This window comes from Hyperolius riggenbachi, chromosome 10, assembly GCF_040937935.1.
Source record: "Hyperolius riggenbachi isolate aHypRig1 chromosome 10, aHypRig1.pri, whole genome shotgun sequence".
NCBI classification, from domain to species: Eukaryota; Metazoa; Chordata; class Amphibia; order Anura; family Hyperoliidae; genus Hyperolius; species Hyperolius riggenbachi.
This window is the reverse complement of record NC_090655.1, coordinates 33,350,516-33,367,882: the sequence shown is the minus strand read 5'-3', so window position 1 is coordinate 33,367,882 and position 17,367 is coordinate 33,350,516. Positions and strand designations below refer to the sequence as shown.

General features: G+C 48.0%; 1 protein-coding gene across 1 annotated transcript in view; it reads left to right on the top strand.

Annotated features, from left to right (window-relative positions):
- Positions 1-17,367, top strand: part of LOC137536635 (pancreatic lipase-related protein 2-like) — a 118,765-nt gene that overhangs the window by 56,588 nt on the left and 44,810 nt on the right. The window contains exons 5-6 of the mRNA XM_068258885.1: positions 2,982-3,116; positions 16,848-16,959. Of these exons, the coding sequence (XP_068114986.1) occupies positions 2,982-3,116; positions 16,848-16,959 (247 nt within the window). The remainder of the gene's footprint in view (positions 1-2,981; positions 3,117-16,847; positions 16,960-17,367) is intronic.

The window sequence follows — 17,367 nt, the reverse complement described above, 5'->3', positions numbered from 1 at the left end:
GTCATTGCTGTGTTATACTTTAGACCAGTTCCGGGGTGTTGAGACCAAGGACGTCACACCCAAGCTTAGGATTACTGTGTCATTGCTGAGTTATTCTCTAGACTAGTTCCTGGGTGTCGAGACCAAGGACCTCACACCTCAGACTAGGACTCTGCTTTATATCTGTTATGACTATTTGCTCTGTCGACCTCTCTCTTGCTTTCTGATTCGGTACCTCTGCATATCTGCCTACCTGTTGCCAAACCCTGCCTGTACCCGGTTACTGAATCAGCCTTCTGTCTCTGTACCTTAACTGCTCGTGTGTTGCCGACCTGGCCTGCCCGACCTTCCAGGCTGTCACTCACCCCTTGAGTGCTCAGTCTATCTGTACTAGCTGTGACACTATTCCACCAAGTGTCAGTTAGCAACTAGGACTCCCGCTCCTCGGAGAGTCTGGCCTGCTAAGCAGCCAGTGGCCTCTTCTCCTTGGAGTCCCCTGGCTGCAGTACAGTCTATTATCTGATCACCAAGTATCACTGGTTGCCAGGTTCTCGCTATTCCCTCTCTCAAGGAGATAGTCCCTGCACAGCCCAGGGCCACCTGCCCCTCAGGTGGTTCCTGGCCGAGCTGCCTGTATCTCCCGCCTCACGGGAGATAGCCTACAGTTACACCAAACACTTACACTTCATTAGGTGTCCAGAGGTTAGTCATACTTGGATTATTGGTGATTCTGCAGATCATCCATAATGAAGTATACATCTGTATTGTTGATGATTCTGCAGATCATCAATAATCAGATTCTCTCTGTGTGCTGACACCAATCGTTACACTTAATTTGGACAAACATGAGTCATCTCCCGCCTAGACTACTGTAATCCTCTTTTATCTCCCCTCTAACCGTATTGCCCCACTTCAATCGGTAATAAATACGGCAGCCAGACTGATACATTTTTTTCATCGCATCGCCTCTATGACTCCGCTCTGTAAAGTCCTACACTGGCTCTCCATTAGCTTTAGGATAAATTTCAAGAACCTGTGCTTGGCCCACAAATCAGTGCACAAGACCTGACCGACCTACATCTCTGATCTGGTCCACAGACATATACCAGTGCGCCCCCTCCGATCCTCCAATGACCTGCGCCTAGTAGTCGCACCACGCATATCTCAGTCCCATTCATGATTGCAGGACTTCACTAGGGTTGCCCCCACTCACTGGAACTCGCTCCCACCAGCCATCAGACTCGCCCCCACCTTTAATACCTTCAAACAAGCTCTCAAGACTCACCTTTTCATGCTCACATACCCCCCTACACAAGCACCATAATACGTTCTGTTAGACAGTAGACACCCTCTCAACAGATTGACTTATTGTCTCCACCCCCACCCTTTAGATTGTAAGCCTCTGGCAGGGCCCTCCTCCCTAGTGTTTCCAGCTTGATTATGCAATCTTACTCACAACCACCCCTCTTGTGGACTAGAACAGTCTCTATTTTGACCTATGACACTATTGTTATCAAATCATTTGCATGCTCTTGTTTTGTTGTGAGTTTCCTGTATGTCCTACCTTGTATGTTAACCCATTTATCTATGTGCTTTATAAACACAATAAATAATAATAATTTAAGCCAGGAGTGCAAAACTGCACATTGCATGCTGTACATGCACCTGCATACACTTGATTTTAATCTAACCTATGTTAGTGCAGCAAATTTGATGTTATAGAGGGGCCAACATTTATAAGATGTATTAAAACTGGTTAAAAAAAAACCTTTTTATTAATCAGTTTAAAAAAAACTCCAAAAATGTGACGCATTTCACGGGACACAGCCTGCTTTCCCAGGCAAAGACAGAAGTATCTGGATAAGGATCTCTGTGAGCTTGGCCCCTCCAGATTCTGTTTTAGCCTGAGGAAGCGGACTGTGTTGCACGTTTCGCGTTGCATCACTGGAACTTCTTAAGTGATAAAGTATTTTCTGGAATTGACTGTTTGGGACCAGGGATGCTCGGTTAGTACTTTTTACTACCCGCCCAGATCCGAATCCGAATCCCTATATATCCGGAGCCGATTCGGATATCCGAATTTGACATTTTAATACCCGAACAGAATTCGGGTACCCGACGCTAGTATCTGTACTATCCGCCCGGATTCGGATACCCGAATTGAAAACCCTGGAACTTCTTAAGTGATAAAGTATTTTCTGGAATTGACTGTTTGGGACCAGGGATGATCGGGTAGTACTTTTTACTACCCGCCCAGATCCGAATCCGGATCCCTAGATATCCGGATCCGATTCGGATATCCGAATTTGACATTTTACTACCCGAACAGAATTCGGGTACCCGACGCTAGTATCTGTACTATCCGCCCGGATTCGGATACCCGAATTGAAAACCATAAATGGTCTTTTTAAAGGCTAAAATCTCTCTCTCTCTCTCTCCTCCTCCTCCTCCTCCCATCCATCCATTTATATCATCCTGTAGGGAATTGCAGTTTTTCAAAACAGCTTATGTTCCATAGCTGGGATTTGAACCCAGGCCTTAGTGTGTAGTAGGTATCTGTCTTACCCACTAGACCACTAGTCCGGGTAATTCGGATATCCGCGGGTTTCCGGATCAGTGGTAAAACTATCTGCAGATAGCTATCCGGATATCTGCACAACTATCTGGTATCCGGATCCAACCCGGATAGTAGAAAAAGGTCGGATACCCAAGTTAATCCGGGTACCCGGGATCCGAATGAGCATCTCTGTTTGGGACATCAAACTTTGGAGGTAACCCTGGCTTGTGAGTATATTTTCATTTGACATTCCCCTATACCCTCTGGTGTAATAATATACTACACGCTATTGGGCTCTCATTTGCCCCCTCCTTTATGTAAGTTACTGGTGTGGGAATTTATTTTTTTAAAAATGAGGGCATAATTTGTCAGCACCAACTCCCCATTCACTACATACAATTTGAAGATCCTGTCATCACACTCATCTAATCATGTCTGTTTTTAGGCTCTCCAAACAAAAAAACCCATCAACTGCTTTGCTGTGAACTGGGGGAAAGGAGCCGGTTATAATTACCCGCAATCAGTGAGCAACATTCCTGCAGTGGGAACAGAAGTGGCAAACTTCATAAAGAACTTAACCGTAAGTAAACTATGGAACTCACCGTGATATTTGCAGTTGGATCCCTGTGTTTAACCGTTAGCCCTTCCCATAGGCCCCGTCCATAACACGCTTCCGCTGTAAGTATATCAGGCAATCCTTTAGATAAGATGCCTGCTATAGTACAGTGCTCTCCAGTGGTAAACTGATAGTACTGGCAGTAAAATACTCCAATTGTATACATAGGAGCATTATCATATAGCTAAAGGAATACAAAATATACAGAAATTACTGCTTTAAAGGACCATTATTGCAAAAAAATTGTGAAATTTAAAATACAGGAAAACACATAAATAAAAAGAAAATTTCTCCCAGAGTAAAATGTGCTATAAATTACTTTTCTCCTATGCTGATGTCACTTAGGCCCGGTTCACATTAGCGGTTGCTATCCGGATTCGCCGTGCCGGAGCCGTGCCGGAGCCGGACCGCATGCGGACCGGACGAAACGGACGCACGGCATAGCAATGAAAGTCTATGCGACCGTTCACATGCGTCCGTTTCGTCCGGACCGGAGCCGGACCGGATCCGGACTCCGGCGTCCGTTCCAACATGCGCTATTTTTTGGTCCGGCTGACGTATCCGGACCGGAGCCGGAATGTTGCATCCGGCCAATGGAAACCAATGAGAACCGGAGAGTGCACAACACACTGGCTATAAAAACCGGATGTTGTACCACACTTCCTATGCAGACTCTATGGTATGGTGGCCATTTTGGATGGGGACCACATGGCACCAGCGTTCACAGAGTGGAGCAGCAGTGACTTCATGCTGGAGCTCTTTGGCAGCAATATGGAGCAGGATCAGTCTGATAGCGAGGGGGTGAGGCCATACACATCAGAAGACCTCATCCTACAGGTGCAGCAGGTACCAGCCCTGTGGGACAAGGGGGATGCGGACCACAGCAACATCAAAAAATGCAGAGGCCTGTGGAAAAAAATTGCCAAGCTGTATGTGGAGGACTTTGAGAACTTGAGCAAGAGACAGCAAGGCACAGAGGGTATGTTGACTAGAAGTTTTTTTGGGGGGGGGCTTGTGGTTTAAGCTTGTGATGTATTCAACTTTTGCTATGGATTTGTGTCACCCACGTGTTGCCCACCCACCCGTGGCCCACCCACCTGTTCCCCACCCACCTGTACCCCACCTGTGATGTATCCCACCCACCTGTACCCCACCTGTGATGTATCCCACCCACCTGTGATGTATCCCACCCACCTGTACCCCACCTGTGTTGTATCCCACCCACCTGTGATGTATCCCACCCACCTGTACCCCACCTGTGATGTATCCCACCCACCTGTACCCCACCTGTGATGTATCCCACCCACCTGTGATGTATCCCACCCACCTGTACCCCACCTGTGTTGTATCCCACCCACCTGTGATGTATCCCACCCACCTGTGATGTATCCCACCCACCTGTACCCCACCTGTGTTGTATCCCACCCACCTGTGATGTATCCCACCCACCTGTGATGTATCCCACCCACCTGTACCCCACCTGTGTTGTATCCCACCCACCTGTACCCCACCTGTGATGTATCCCACCCACCTGTGATGTATCCCACCCACCTGTACCCCACCTGTGTTGTATCCCACCCACCTGTGATGTATCCCACCCACCTGTGATGTATCCCACCCACCTGTACCCCACCTGTGTTGTATCCCACCCACCTCTACCCCACCTGTGATGTATCCCACCCACCTGTGATGTATCCCACCCACCTGCGATGTACCCCAGCTGTGCACATAAAACATACACAATGACCAATTATTATACATCAATTTATTGTAAAAAATTAATACATTTAAAATCACTCAAACTTGAAAATCCAAAATAAACACATTTCAACAAAACATATTAAAAACCAAACATTCACCCTCGTCCAGGTGGTGTGGTAAAATAAAGTCTCAGTTGGTCCCTGTTCCGCAGTGACACTACCCTTGGCCTGGTTGCATACCTCCGCAGGGGCATTAGTGGAAGCACATTCGGGGGTTCCGGAGTCTCTCTTTCCTCCTGCCGCACAAAGTTGTGGAGGATGCATGCTGCCTTCACCACGACAACTGCGTTGCCCGGTTTCAGCAGCATGGGCGTGTGGAACACCCTCCACTTTGACACCAGGATCCCAAATGTGCACTCCACCATTCTCCTTGCACGGCTCAACCGAGCATTGAAGTGTAGCTGGCTGGCATCAAGTCCCCTGTCTGGGTACGGACGCATTACATGGTCGGACAGGGCGAAGGCCTCGTCCCCCACAAACACATAGGGGTAGGCCGGTGCCCTTGTCCCAGGCCAGGGTCTGTCACGGGGGAGACGCAGTCTGCCTTCCTCCATCAGCCGGCAAAGGGTCGTACGCTGGAAAATTCCAGAGTCATTGGAACTACCGTACGACCCCACATCCACGTACACAAACTTGTAGTCCGCATCTGCCACTGCCATTAGAACAATGCTGAAGTATTTTTTATAGTTGAAATAATGGCTGCCACTCCCCACGGGTTTCTGAATCCGGATGTGTTTCCCATCCAGTGCGCCAACACAATTAGGAAACTTGCACTCGGTCCAGAAGCCCTGGGCGATCTCCTCCCATTTCGTGGTGTCCGGCACAGGCATGTATCTGGCCCTCAGTCGCGTCCAAAGGATCCTCGAAGTCCTCACGACGATGCCTGCCACCGTGCTCTTCCCAATACGAAATGTGACATGTAGCGATGTATATGTTTGTCCAGTTGCGATGTACCTACAAGAGAAATAATCGAAATCAATTTTTCATGTCGTTACAGGAGAAAGGTACAAGACAAGGTGGCGCAATATACGGGATGCATATGTGAAATGGCTACGGAAGAAAAAACTTGCCGAACGAAGTGGCAGTGGCGGGGGAAGGCGACAAAAAGACTATCAATTTGCCAAGCAATTGTCTTTCATCAATGCAAGCCTGGAACCTAGACTGTAAGTACCACTACTGTGGGCAGGAACTGAGAGCTCATTTACCATGACTTCGGCCATGTATTGCTATGGCCTCAATTCCCATGGCTAGCGAACTTTTCTCACAAGCTTTATCAAATGTTGGGTAGAAACGGGTGATAAAGTGATTGCTAGTGTTTGCTAGCTCTGTGAATTGACGCCACATGCTGTTTGGCACACCAATAAATATTTTTTTTATCTACAGGACTGAAGACAATTTGGAGCAAGAGGAACCGACCCAGGAGGCACGGTTCAGCAGTGAGGAGAGCTTGGTGGATGATGACGTCGCCGATGTAACCTATTTCCCCGAGGCGAGGAGTAGGAGGAGGGAGTCCTTCATCACAACTCCGTCCTTTGATGATGACTTGGCAGAAGAGAGCTTGGATGTTGAGGTTGCAGGACCGAGTGTGGAAGAAGCTGAACCTCCACAATCGACCGCTATGGAAGCTCCAGGGGAACAAGAACAAAGTGAGGAGCACCGAGAGACTGCAGCACAACCAGCGCGCAGGGCAACCCCGACACAGGCCAGAGGACGGGAAGATGCTGCCACACCACCAGTGAGGACCACCACACCAGTGAGGCGTCGAGGTACCCTCCCCCCAACAAGGAGAGAGACAGAGTCCGAGATGTCCGGGGCTGTCTCCGAACTTCTCGGGATTCTTCAGAGCCACCAAACTCTCATAACCCGGCAGTTGCAAGATGAGGACAGGGGCCATATCATGGAGCAGTACAAGTCCCACATCACTTCACTGCAATGTGAGCTCGACGCTGTACATGGGCACTACAGGGACGAGCTTAAAATGATGCATGAGATGCACAGAGGAGAAATCGACCAACTGCGTGCGCAGCATCATCAGTCGGTGGGACAGCTGCAGAACATGATGCAGCAAATGCATCAACAAAGCAAGGAACTACTGAAATTGCAGGCACACCCGTGTTTTCACACTGTGATGTCTCTAATACCATATCTTGAAAAGGTGCCTTCACAAAACCTGATGGCGTGCCATTCCAATTTGCTGGAGGTGATTAAACAGCACATGGACACGCCATTATTGCAACCACCAATTTTTAGACCCCCACAACCAACAGCGGTGCCCACCTGGCAATCATCACAGATGTACACCGGCTACAGAGGCAGTCAATATGGGCCACCGCTGTCAGGGTCCAGCTCATCCACGACCAGCACCCAAGAGAGTCCAGATTTCCAGGCAGCAACTCCCACCTTTTCTAGTAGTGGTGCCGATACAATTTGAAAAAAAAAGTCAAATTGTTCCTGGACATGCTCCTCTGAATACCTCCGATCCTCGGAGGAAGGATACCATCACAGGGCTTTTTAACTTTTGGTTTTGCTGGACTTGAACTTTAGGGCCTGGTGTCCCCAAAAGACACTACCTGGGTCACAACCTTGTGCCTGTTGCACTGCACCTGTAGTCCTGCACCTGTGCCTTTGATTCCTCTTGTTCCTTACTTTGTTGATCCTAATCACTTGCACAAGACCCTTGGAGCCATGGATGAAGGACACCTTGACTGGTCGGTGAGAGGCCTAGCCTTTTCACTGCCCTGTGTCCTTCATCCACGGCTCAGAGGGTCATGTGCCAGTGGTTAGGTTTTTAAAGCACTTCAATTTATTAGGGCCTGGTGTCCACGAAAGACACTACCTGGGTCACAACCTTGTGCCTGTTGCACTGCACCTGTAGTCATGCACCTCTGCCATCGGTTCCTCTTGCTCCTCACTTTGTTCTTGTTCCTAATCACTTGCACAAGACCCTTGGAGCCATGGATGAAGGACACCTACACTGGTCGGTGAGAGGCCTAGCCTTTTCACTGACCTGTGTCCTTCATCCATGGCTCAGAGGGTCCTGTGCCAGTGGTTAGGTTTTTTAAGCACTTTAATATTAGGGACTGGTGTCCCCGAAAGACACTACCTGGGTCACAACCTTGTGCCTGTTGCACTGCACCTGTAGTCATGCACCTCTGCCATCGGTTCCTCTTGCTCCTCACTTTGTTCTTGTTCCTAACCACTTGCACAAGACCCTTGGAGCCATGGATGAAGGACACCTTGACTGGTCGGTGAGAGGCCTAGCCTTTTCACTGCCCTGTGTCCTTCATCCTCGGCTCAGAGGGTCATGTGCCAGTGGTTAGGTTTTTAAAGCACTTCAATTTATTAGGGCCTGGTGTCCACGAAAGACACTACCTGGGTCACAACCTTGTGCCTGTTGCACTGCACCTGTAGTCATGCACCTCTGCCATCGGTTCCTCTTGCTCCTCACTTTGTTCTTGTTCCTAACCACTTGCACAAGACCCTTGGAGCCATGGATGAAGGACACCTTGACTGGTCGGTGAGAGGCCTAGCCTTTTCACTGCCCTGTGTCCTTCATCCACGGCTCAGAGGGTCATGTGCCAGTGGTTAGGTTTTTAAAGCACTTCAATTTATTAGGGCCTGGTGTCCACGAAAGACACTACCTGGGTCACAACCTTGTGCCTGTTGCACTGCACCTGTAGTCATGCACCTCTGCCATCGGTTCCTCTTGCTCCTCACTTTGTTCTTGTTCCTAATCACTTGCACAAGACCCTTGGAGCCATGGATGAAGGACACCTACACTGGTCGGTGAGAGGCCTAGCCTTTTCACTGACCTGTGTCCTTCATCCATGGCTCAGAGGGTCCTGTGCCAGTGGTTAGGTTTTTTAAGCACTTTAATATTAGGGACTGGTGTCCCCGAAAGACACTTGGGCAGCTATGCCCTGCAACTCTTCCAGCACAAAGTTGGTGGTTGGTGTTCCTTAAAACTGACCGGGCTATACCATAGATATGTTATTTTTTGTCTTCCATGTTGGAAGACTGTTTCCATGTTGGAAAGTGGTTGTTTTTGCAATAAAAAAATTTGTTTTTACATACCTCAATGTGATGAGTAGTTGTTCTTGTGGTGTGACTGCTCTCCTGAACGTGGTATCCTTCTTCCTAAGGTCACCCTTCACCATCTCCAAAAGGGTATCAAACCTGTCAGGAGATGGAAAGGAAGAAGCTGTAAAGTATGTTGTGGGACAAGGTGTTGGGTGGAGGATGGGGGAGGTGTGTTTACAGAGGTTTGGGAGTGTTGTGGAGGGTGGGGGTGTAGTGTATAGCTAGGTATACAGGGGTGTGGGGGTCAGGGTGGTGTGTTTAGCTAGGTATACAGGGATGAGGTGTTGTGGGGGTGAGGGTGGGGTGTTTAGGAATGGTGGGGGTTGGTGTATAAAGGCCTATATACTTACAGGGGAATAGACATCCGAGTGTAGCTGTAGAACTTCTGTGGGTGTCGTCTGAGGTCCCGGTAGAGGGCCTGGAACTCTCCCTTCCTCTGCCTCCTGGCTAGTAGAGGGTGCACCCACCATCTCCTGCGAGGAGCACGCCTTCTCCCCACATAGTAGTAGGTAAACAACAGGAAGGAGAGAATTCCCAGGTAATAAGCGTAAAAAATGACTGGATCCATGGTCCCAACTGCTGTCTCTGTATCCAAGGATGGTCTCCACACGTCCAGCTGTCTCCAACAATGACCCCAGAGCTTCTGCTGACCTCCCAGAACCCCAGGTATTTATACAGGTTGTTATCTCTTTAAGAATCCGGATCCGGACCGCAACCGTGTTCATACCGCACGGAAACCGTATGCAACCGGACCGGATCCGGACCGGATCCGGACAGGAACCGTACGGTTCAGGTCCGATCCGGCTCCGGTGCGGTCCGGACATCCGGTGCGGTTTTCGCCAAACCGCAAGTGTGAACGGGGCCTTACAGTTGGTAGAAGAAATCTGACAGAACGGACAGGTTTTGGACTAGCCCATCTCCTCATGAGAAAGTCTCTCAGGGTTTTCTTTATTTTCAAAAGCACATAGTGAATGGCAGTCACTCAGTCCAATTGGCAGAATAATGTGCAAACAGATAGGTGGGTTGGCTTGCATCTTTGTATAGATCTTTTCCAGAGAGTGCTTTTGTAAAGAATAAATGAAATACTGAGAACCCCCACCAAGAGATGGACTAGTCAAAAACATGTCAGTTCTGTCAGAATTCTGCCAACTACTGTAAGTGACAGCAACATAGGAAAAAAGTAATTTCTAGATCATTTTACTCTGGAAGAAACATCTTCGTACCTGTACATGTTTACATGTATTTTAAGTGTTTTTAAGCATTTTTTTTTGTCAGTGGTCCTTTAAAAATTAAATTCAAAAGCAAACTTGAACTGAACGTTAAAAGTCAGAATAAACATACACATGGCATACTTACCGTCTATAAGACGCACCTAGGTTTAGAGGCCAAAGATCTTGGGGGAAAAAAATACTAATCCTGGTGCATCTATAGTGCAGAGTCGTCTTATGGACCTAGTCACCTTAACCTGTCTCTAAGTTACTCTGCCCAGCTACACTACACTAACTCCTCCTGGCCCCACCAGTTACACTACACTACATACCTCGATCAGTGCTGCCCATAATTTTTCATATCCATGGCAAATTTTGACTTAAAGTTACTTTTGTTCAACCAGCAAGTAATTTTTCGACAGGAAATGACATGGGTGTCTCCCAAAAGATAATAAGACGATGTACAAGAGGCATTATTGTGGGGGAAAAAAATTCTCAGCTTTTATTTACATGTGAGTAAAAAGTGCCCAGTCCAAAATCATTCATACCCTTCACAAGCAAACGTCACAGTCTGTGGAAAAATCCAAAGTTCTATACCATTCCAAATAGTCCAAGCTGTTCTAAAGTATCCTAATTACCCTGATTAATTGGGAACAGCTGTATTAATCAACTCAACAGGGGGAAAACAGCAGCTCTCTGCAGTTGGTTTGTGGACAGCCATGGCTGCTAAGACAAATGAGCTCAATGAGGACCTGTGGCTGCTCAGTCAAGAAAGGGCTATAAGGCCATTTCTAAATGTTTTCAAGCTCCAGTGGCTACAGTGCAAAGTATTGTTAAAAAATACAAGATGTTCCGCACTGTGAGAGTCTTAGAGTACATGTTCGGAAGCCAAAAGTGACACCTGTGCTGGCCTGGAGGATAGTGAGAGAGGTGAAAAAGAATCCAAGGATCACCACCAAGGCCATCCTGGTAAATTTGGGCTCTGCTGGTGGCAATGTCTCAAGGGAGACAATCCAATGGACACTGCACACTGCTGGGTTCCACGGATGCAGACCAAGGAGGACGTAACTTCTCCAAATAAGGCACACAAAAGCTCGCTTGGCCTTTGCAAATGCTTATCTGGACAAAGAAGAAGACTTCTGGTCTTCTGTGTCATGGCCAGATGAAACAAAAATGTAAGTGTTTGGTTACAATGATATTTACTTCATTTGGCATAAAAAAGCAGAAGGCTTCAACCCAAAGAACACCATCCCCACTTTCAAACATGGTGATTGGTACCTAATGCTTTGGGGGTGTTTTTCAGCCAATGGACCAGGGAACCTAATCACAGTAAACAGCACCATGAAAAAAGAGCAATACATGAGGATTCTCAACAACAACATCAGGCAGTCTGCAGACAAACTTGGCCTTGGGCACCAGTGGACATTTCAGCATGACAATGACCCAAAAACACACAGCAAAAGTGGGGAAGAAATGGTTAGCAGACAACAACATTAACGTTTTGGAGTGGCCCAGACAGAGTCCTGACTTGAATAAAATAGGAGAATCTGTGGAGGGAGCTAGAGATCAGGGTGATGGCAAAAAGACCCTCCAACCTGAAAGATTTTAAACTCATTGCTAAAGATGAATGGGCAAAAATAACTGTGGAGACATGCAAAAAGCTGGTCTGCAATGATAGGAAGCGTTTGATTGCTGTAATAGCTAATAAAGGCTATTGATTATTGAGAAGGGTATGAATAATTTTTGACTGGACACTTTTTGCTCAAATGTAAATAGAAGCTGAAAAATGTTTTTGGGTTTTTTTCCACAATAATGCCTCTTGTACGTTGTCTTACTATCTTTTGGAAAACACCTATGTAATTTCCCGTCAAAAAATTACTTGCTGGTTGAGTAAAAGTAACTTTAAGTCAAAATTTGCCAGGGGTATGAATAAATATGGGCAGCACTATCTACACTACATTAACCTCTGCTATGCTACACAACACTGCACGACACACTATACAACACAACACTACACTAACACTACATTAACACTACACAAACAATGAACTAACACTACAGTACACTTCACTACACTGACACTTCCATACTGCACCTGATCCTGCCGCCGCGCTCCTCTTCCCCCTCTCTTGTGGTCTTCCTGTTGACTGCACTGAAGACCACCAGAGGGGGGAAGAGGAGCGCATCAGCAGGATCAAGAGCAGTATGGAAGTGTCAATGTAGTGAAGTGTAGTGTAGTGTTAGTTCGTTGTTTGTGTAGTGTTAGTGTGGTGTTGTACACGGGTGTCCGCATGTTGGGCAAATTGGGGCATCTGCCCTGCCCTTGACGCCCGCTGCTCCCTCCCCCCCGGCCACCGCTGCCTCCCCCTGGCCGCTGCTCCTGTCCCTGCTGCCAGCGTCAGCCCTCGATCAGCCGGCGACCAATAGTGCCGGTGCTAGGACCTAGCACACCGCACTGACATTACTTCCGCATATACAGCATGGTGTGTCCGTGCGCCCACTCTAACTGGTCGTGTCATCAGCCGATACTGAAGTCTGATGCTGGCTGTCAAGGTGAGGGGAGGGGGGGGGCTGTCACTACCTAACTCGGAGTCCCTGTCACTTCCTAATCTGGGGGGCACCTGTCACTACCTTACTGGGGGTCCCTGTCACCTCCTAACCTGGGGGGCGCCTGTCACTACCTAACTGGGGTCCCTGTCACTTCCTAACCCAGGGGCGCCTGTCACTACCTAACTGGAGGTCCCTGTCACTACCTAACCTGGGGGTCCCTGTCACTACCTAAACTGAAGGCTCCTGTCTCTACCTAACCTGGGGGCACCTGTCACTACCTAACTGGGGGTCCCTGTCACTTCCTAACCTGGGGGGCACCTGTTACTACCTAACCTGGGGATCCCTGTCACTTCCTATCCTGGAGGTCCCTGTCACAACCTAACCTGGGGAGATGCCTGTCACTACCTAACTGGAGGTCTCTGTCACTACCTAACCTGGGGGTCTCTGTCACTACCTAACCTGGGGGTCTCTGTCACTACCTAACCTGGGGGTCCCTGTCACTACCTAAACTGGGGGTCCCTGTCACTACCTAACCTAGGGGTCCCTGTCACAACCTGACCTGGGGGGTGCCTGTCACTACCTAACTGGGGGTCTCTGTCACTACCTAACCTGGGGGTCTCTGTCACTACCTAACCTGGGGTCCCTGTCACTACCGAACCTGGGGGGCACCTGTCACTATCTAACCTGGGGGTCACTGTCACTACCTAAACTAGGGGTCCTTGTCACTACCTAAACTGGGGGTCCCTGTCACTACCTAACCTGGGGGGCTCCTGTCACTACCTAAACTGGGGGTCCCTGTCACTACTTAACCTGGGGGTCCCTGTCACTACCTAACCTGGGGGGCGCCTGTCACTACCTGAACTGGGAGGGCTCCTGTCACTACCTGAACTGGGAGGGCTCCTGTCACTACCTGAACTGGGGGCTCCTGTCACTACCTAAACTGGGGTGCTCCTGGCGCTACCTAAACTGGGGGGCTCCTGGCGCTACCTGCGCTACCTAAACTAGGGGGCGACTGTCACTACCTAAACTATCCAGGCCAGCCAGCATCACCACCAGCCAACCAGCCCAGAATCACTGTCAAAAAGGCCACAGCATCACCACCAGTCAGGCCAGCATTTACTTCAACCAGCCAAGCACAGCCCAGCATCACCGCCAGCCCGGCCACAGTATCACCGCCAGCCAGGCCACAGCATCACCGCAAGACCTTTCAGCCCACACATCATCCTCAATCCAGCTAAAAACAGTATTGCCAGGCACAGCAGCCAGTAGAGGAGAATTCAGAAGCCAGGTGAGAGGTGTCTACCATATTAAGGGGGCAATCTGCCCATTTATGTGAAATGCTGTCTATTTATGTGCCTCATGACTACTGAATTTGTCTTGATGGGGGCCTCATGATTGCTGAATTTGTCTTCTTGGGGGCCTCCAGATTTGTTGGGGGCCTCAAGATTGCTTATTGTGTCTTGTTGGGGGCCTCATGATTTGTTGGGGGCCTTATGATTGCTGAATTTATCTTGTTGTGAGCCTCATGATTGCTGAATTTGTCTTGTTGGGGGCCTCATGATTGCTGAATTTGTCTTGTTGAGGGCCTCATGATTGCTGAATTTCTCTTGATGGGGGTCACATGATTGCTAACTGCGAGACTATGGGAAAAGCTGAATCATCATCATATGAGACAATAGCATTAAACCTACTTTTTTAGCTTTTTGAAACCAAAAATAAAACTGGGAGGTTCTAAAAAAATGAATACATTTTCAGGAGTCGGGTGGATGAAATTGTTTATCTTTACAGTTTATTTTCAACTTGAATTTTCCATAATGTTCATGTATGAGTTAAAATGTTTGTATTTAGTTTAAATTGCTGTTGCCACTTTGCGATAGATAAGTGACTTTTGGGTTACAAGTTGGGCACTCGGCCTCCAAAAGGTTCGCCACCACTGTCATAAACTAATGTCCCACCATTGCTAAGTTCATGTAAATTTGTCTCCACCCGTGACCACACCCACATTCTGGTCCGTGGCCACACCAATTTTTCGGTGCACAACTTAAACCCTCATATTTCTTTTCACCAAAGTCTACGGTGCTGCGATCGCGCCACTTCTTCCCCACCTTTTTGCTCCACCCTGGAAAATTTTCTGCGGACGCCCATGGTGTTGTATAGTGTGTATAGTGCTCTCGTCTCACTCTGCATCTAAGTACCGAATCTTCGGACTATACCTGTAAGACGTACCCACTTTTTCCCCCAAGTTTTCGGGAACAAAAAGTGCATCTTATGGCCCATACTCACGAGGGACTTTTGTCGCCTCAACACGCGGCGCGCGCGTGTTGCGGCGACAGGTCGCCCGTGAGTATGGGCCGTCGCACGCGCGCGCACCCCGAACTGTCGCCCGTTGCTCATGTCGCCATGCGATTGAAAGTTTCAATCGCATGGCGACAGTCGCCGCCGCACCTCCCCTGCAACTGTCGCTAGTCCGCGTGAGTACGCGGACTAGCGACAGCAACCTCCATTGTGGTAAATGGAGCTTCCGGCGGGGGGAGGAGGAACGTCGGCGACAGCTTCCGTCTCGCCGCTGGTCCCTCTTCCGCGTGTGTACGCGGAGGGACCTGGCGAGGAGCTGTCGCCGGCCTGTCGCCCACACGCTCACGTGTGCTGGCGACAGGCCACTTCTGCAGCCCGTGAGTACGGGCCATTATAGTCCAAAGAATAAGGTACCTCCCATGTAGTCTACTCATCAATCTCTTTCTCCTCTACTGCATCCTGTTTGTCCACTGTGATCAATGGAATTCTCCATCCTCCATTTTAAAAATGGAAATGACCCTTTAACAGCTTTCAGGTCAGCACACTGTTAAATTGTAATATCGCCCACTTGAGCCATAGGGAAACATGGACATTACATTGCACATCAGTTGTATTTTCAGTTATAACTGACAGCAACTGACATATAACTGACAGCAACTGATACATTTCAGTTTTGACAAAATCTTGTCAGAACTGGAAGGAATTCTTGTTAGAAGAAAATGGTGAGCTTCTGAGAGGAACCAACAGCAAGGTAAGTGTGTAATAATTATTTGCAGGTGTACATGATCTGTTTTATTTTAAATAATAAATCATTTTACTCAGTTCAAGTTCACTTTAACGTGAGCCTGAAACAAGTCGAATGATTCAAAATAAACACGGGATGTACCTGCAAATGAATATTACATACTTATCTCGCCCTCAGTTTATACACTACACCAGGGGTCAGGAACCTTTTTGTCTGAGAGAGCCATAAACGCCACATATTTTAAAATGTAATTCCGTGAAAGCCATACAATATGTTTCAAACTGGGACAGTGCGCATGCGCAGCAGAGGGCTTATGTCTCTGTTGCCATGGTGATGTGTATACAGTTGATCCTCCAGGCAGCGGAAGTGTCAGACACGTCTTCAGCTTCTCTTGGGTTTCAGCAACATCAGCAATTTCCCCCGAGAGCCAGACAGGAGAAATACAGACTAGCAGCTTGTACAAATAGCTAGCTGTCTTGGGTGTTTATTCACTTTGTAGGACGAGATCCCCACACTTTGGCCCAATAGGCTGCTTGTCAAGTGACAGCCTATTGGGCTAATCAAAGTGTGGGAATCTTGTCCTACAAAGTCACTGGATCTGACAGCGTCCAGGGTGGGACAATTGGAGTGGCCATTCGTTTTGGGGGAGCGCGAGTAGTTAGTGGTGCATGCTACAGCAGTAGCGTGCCTACTTTGAAAATTTGACTTGCTCTGTCACACTAAGCTGTGCTGCTTGAGCTGTGTAGCTTAGTGAATCAACCTCTAACTGTGAGCCACATGTAGCCATCAAAAGAGCCACATCTGGCTCCCGAGCCATAGGTTCCCTACCCCTGCACTACACGATATAGACATATTAATATGGTAGGGATTAGACTTTGAGCTCCTCTGAGGGACAGTCTGCAAGCAATATACTCTGTACAGTGCTGCAGAAGATGTCGGCACAATATAAATACTAAATAATAATAATAATTGTGTTCTGCACTTTGGGCTGTGAATTTAGAGAACACCTATGTTTTTCTATTCATTCTAATGTTATTTTATTCTTTTCTATGCATAGGCTGAATTCGGTATTAGTTTTTCTAATTTTATCTTGATTGGACTCAGTCTGGGAGCCCACCTCTCTGGAGATGTGGGAAGCAAGTGTTACTCTCAGCTCCAGATGATATTTGGTAGGTCACTCTGAGCTCTGCATGGACCAATGTCAAGCTCAATAATGCATTGCAATAATATGGTTGATAGAGTAAAGACAATATTTTTGTTTAGTCAAATGTGAATTTTTTTTTTTGATTGAGAAAAACAATAAAATATCCCACATTTTCCAGTTATTTGATTGATGGACTGTGGTTGATTTTGTTTTGAAATCTGTAGTATATTGTGCACTAGCTCACAGTGGCTAAGTAGAGTACTGGTTAAGGGCACTGCCTTTGACATGGGAGACCAGGGTTCGAATCCTGGCTAGGGTCAGTACCTATTCAGTAAGGAGTTCAAGGCAAGACTCCCTAACACTGCAGGGTGGCCTCCTGAGCGCGTCCCAGTGGCTGCAGCTCTTGAGCGCTTTGAGTCCGACAGGAGAAAAG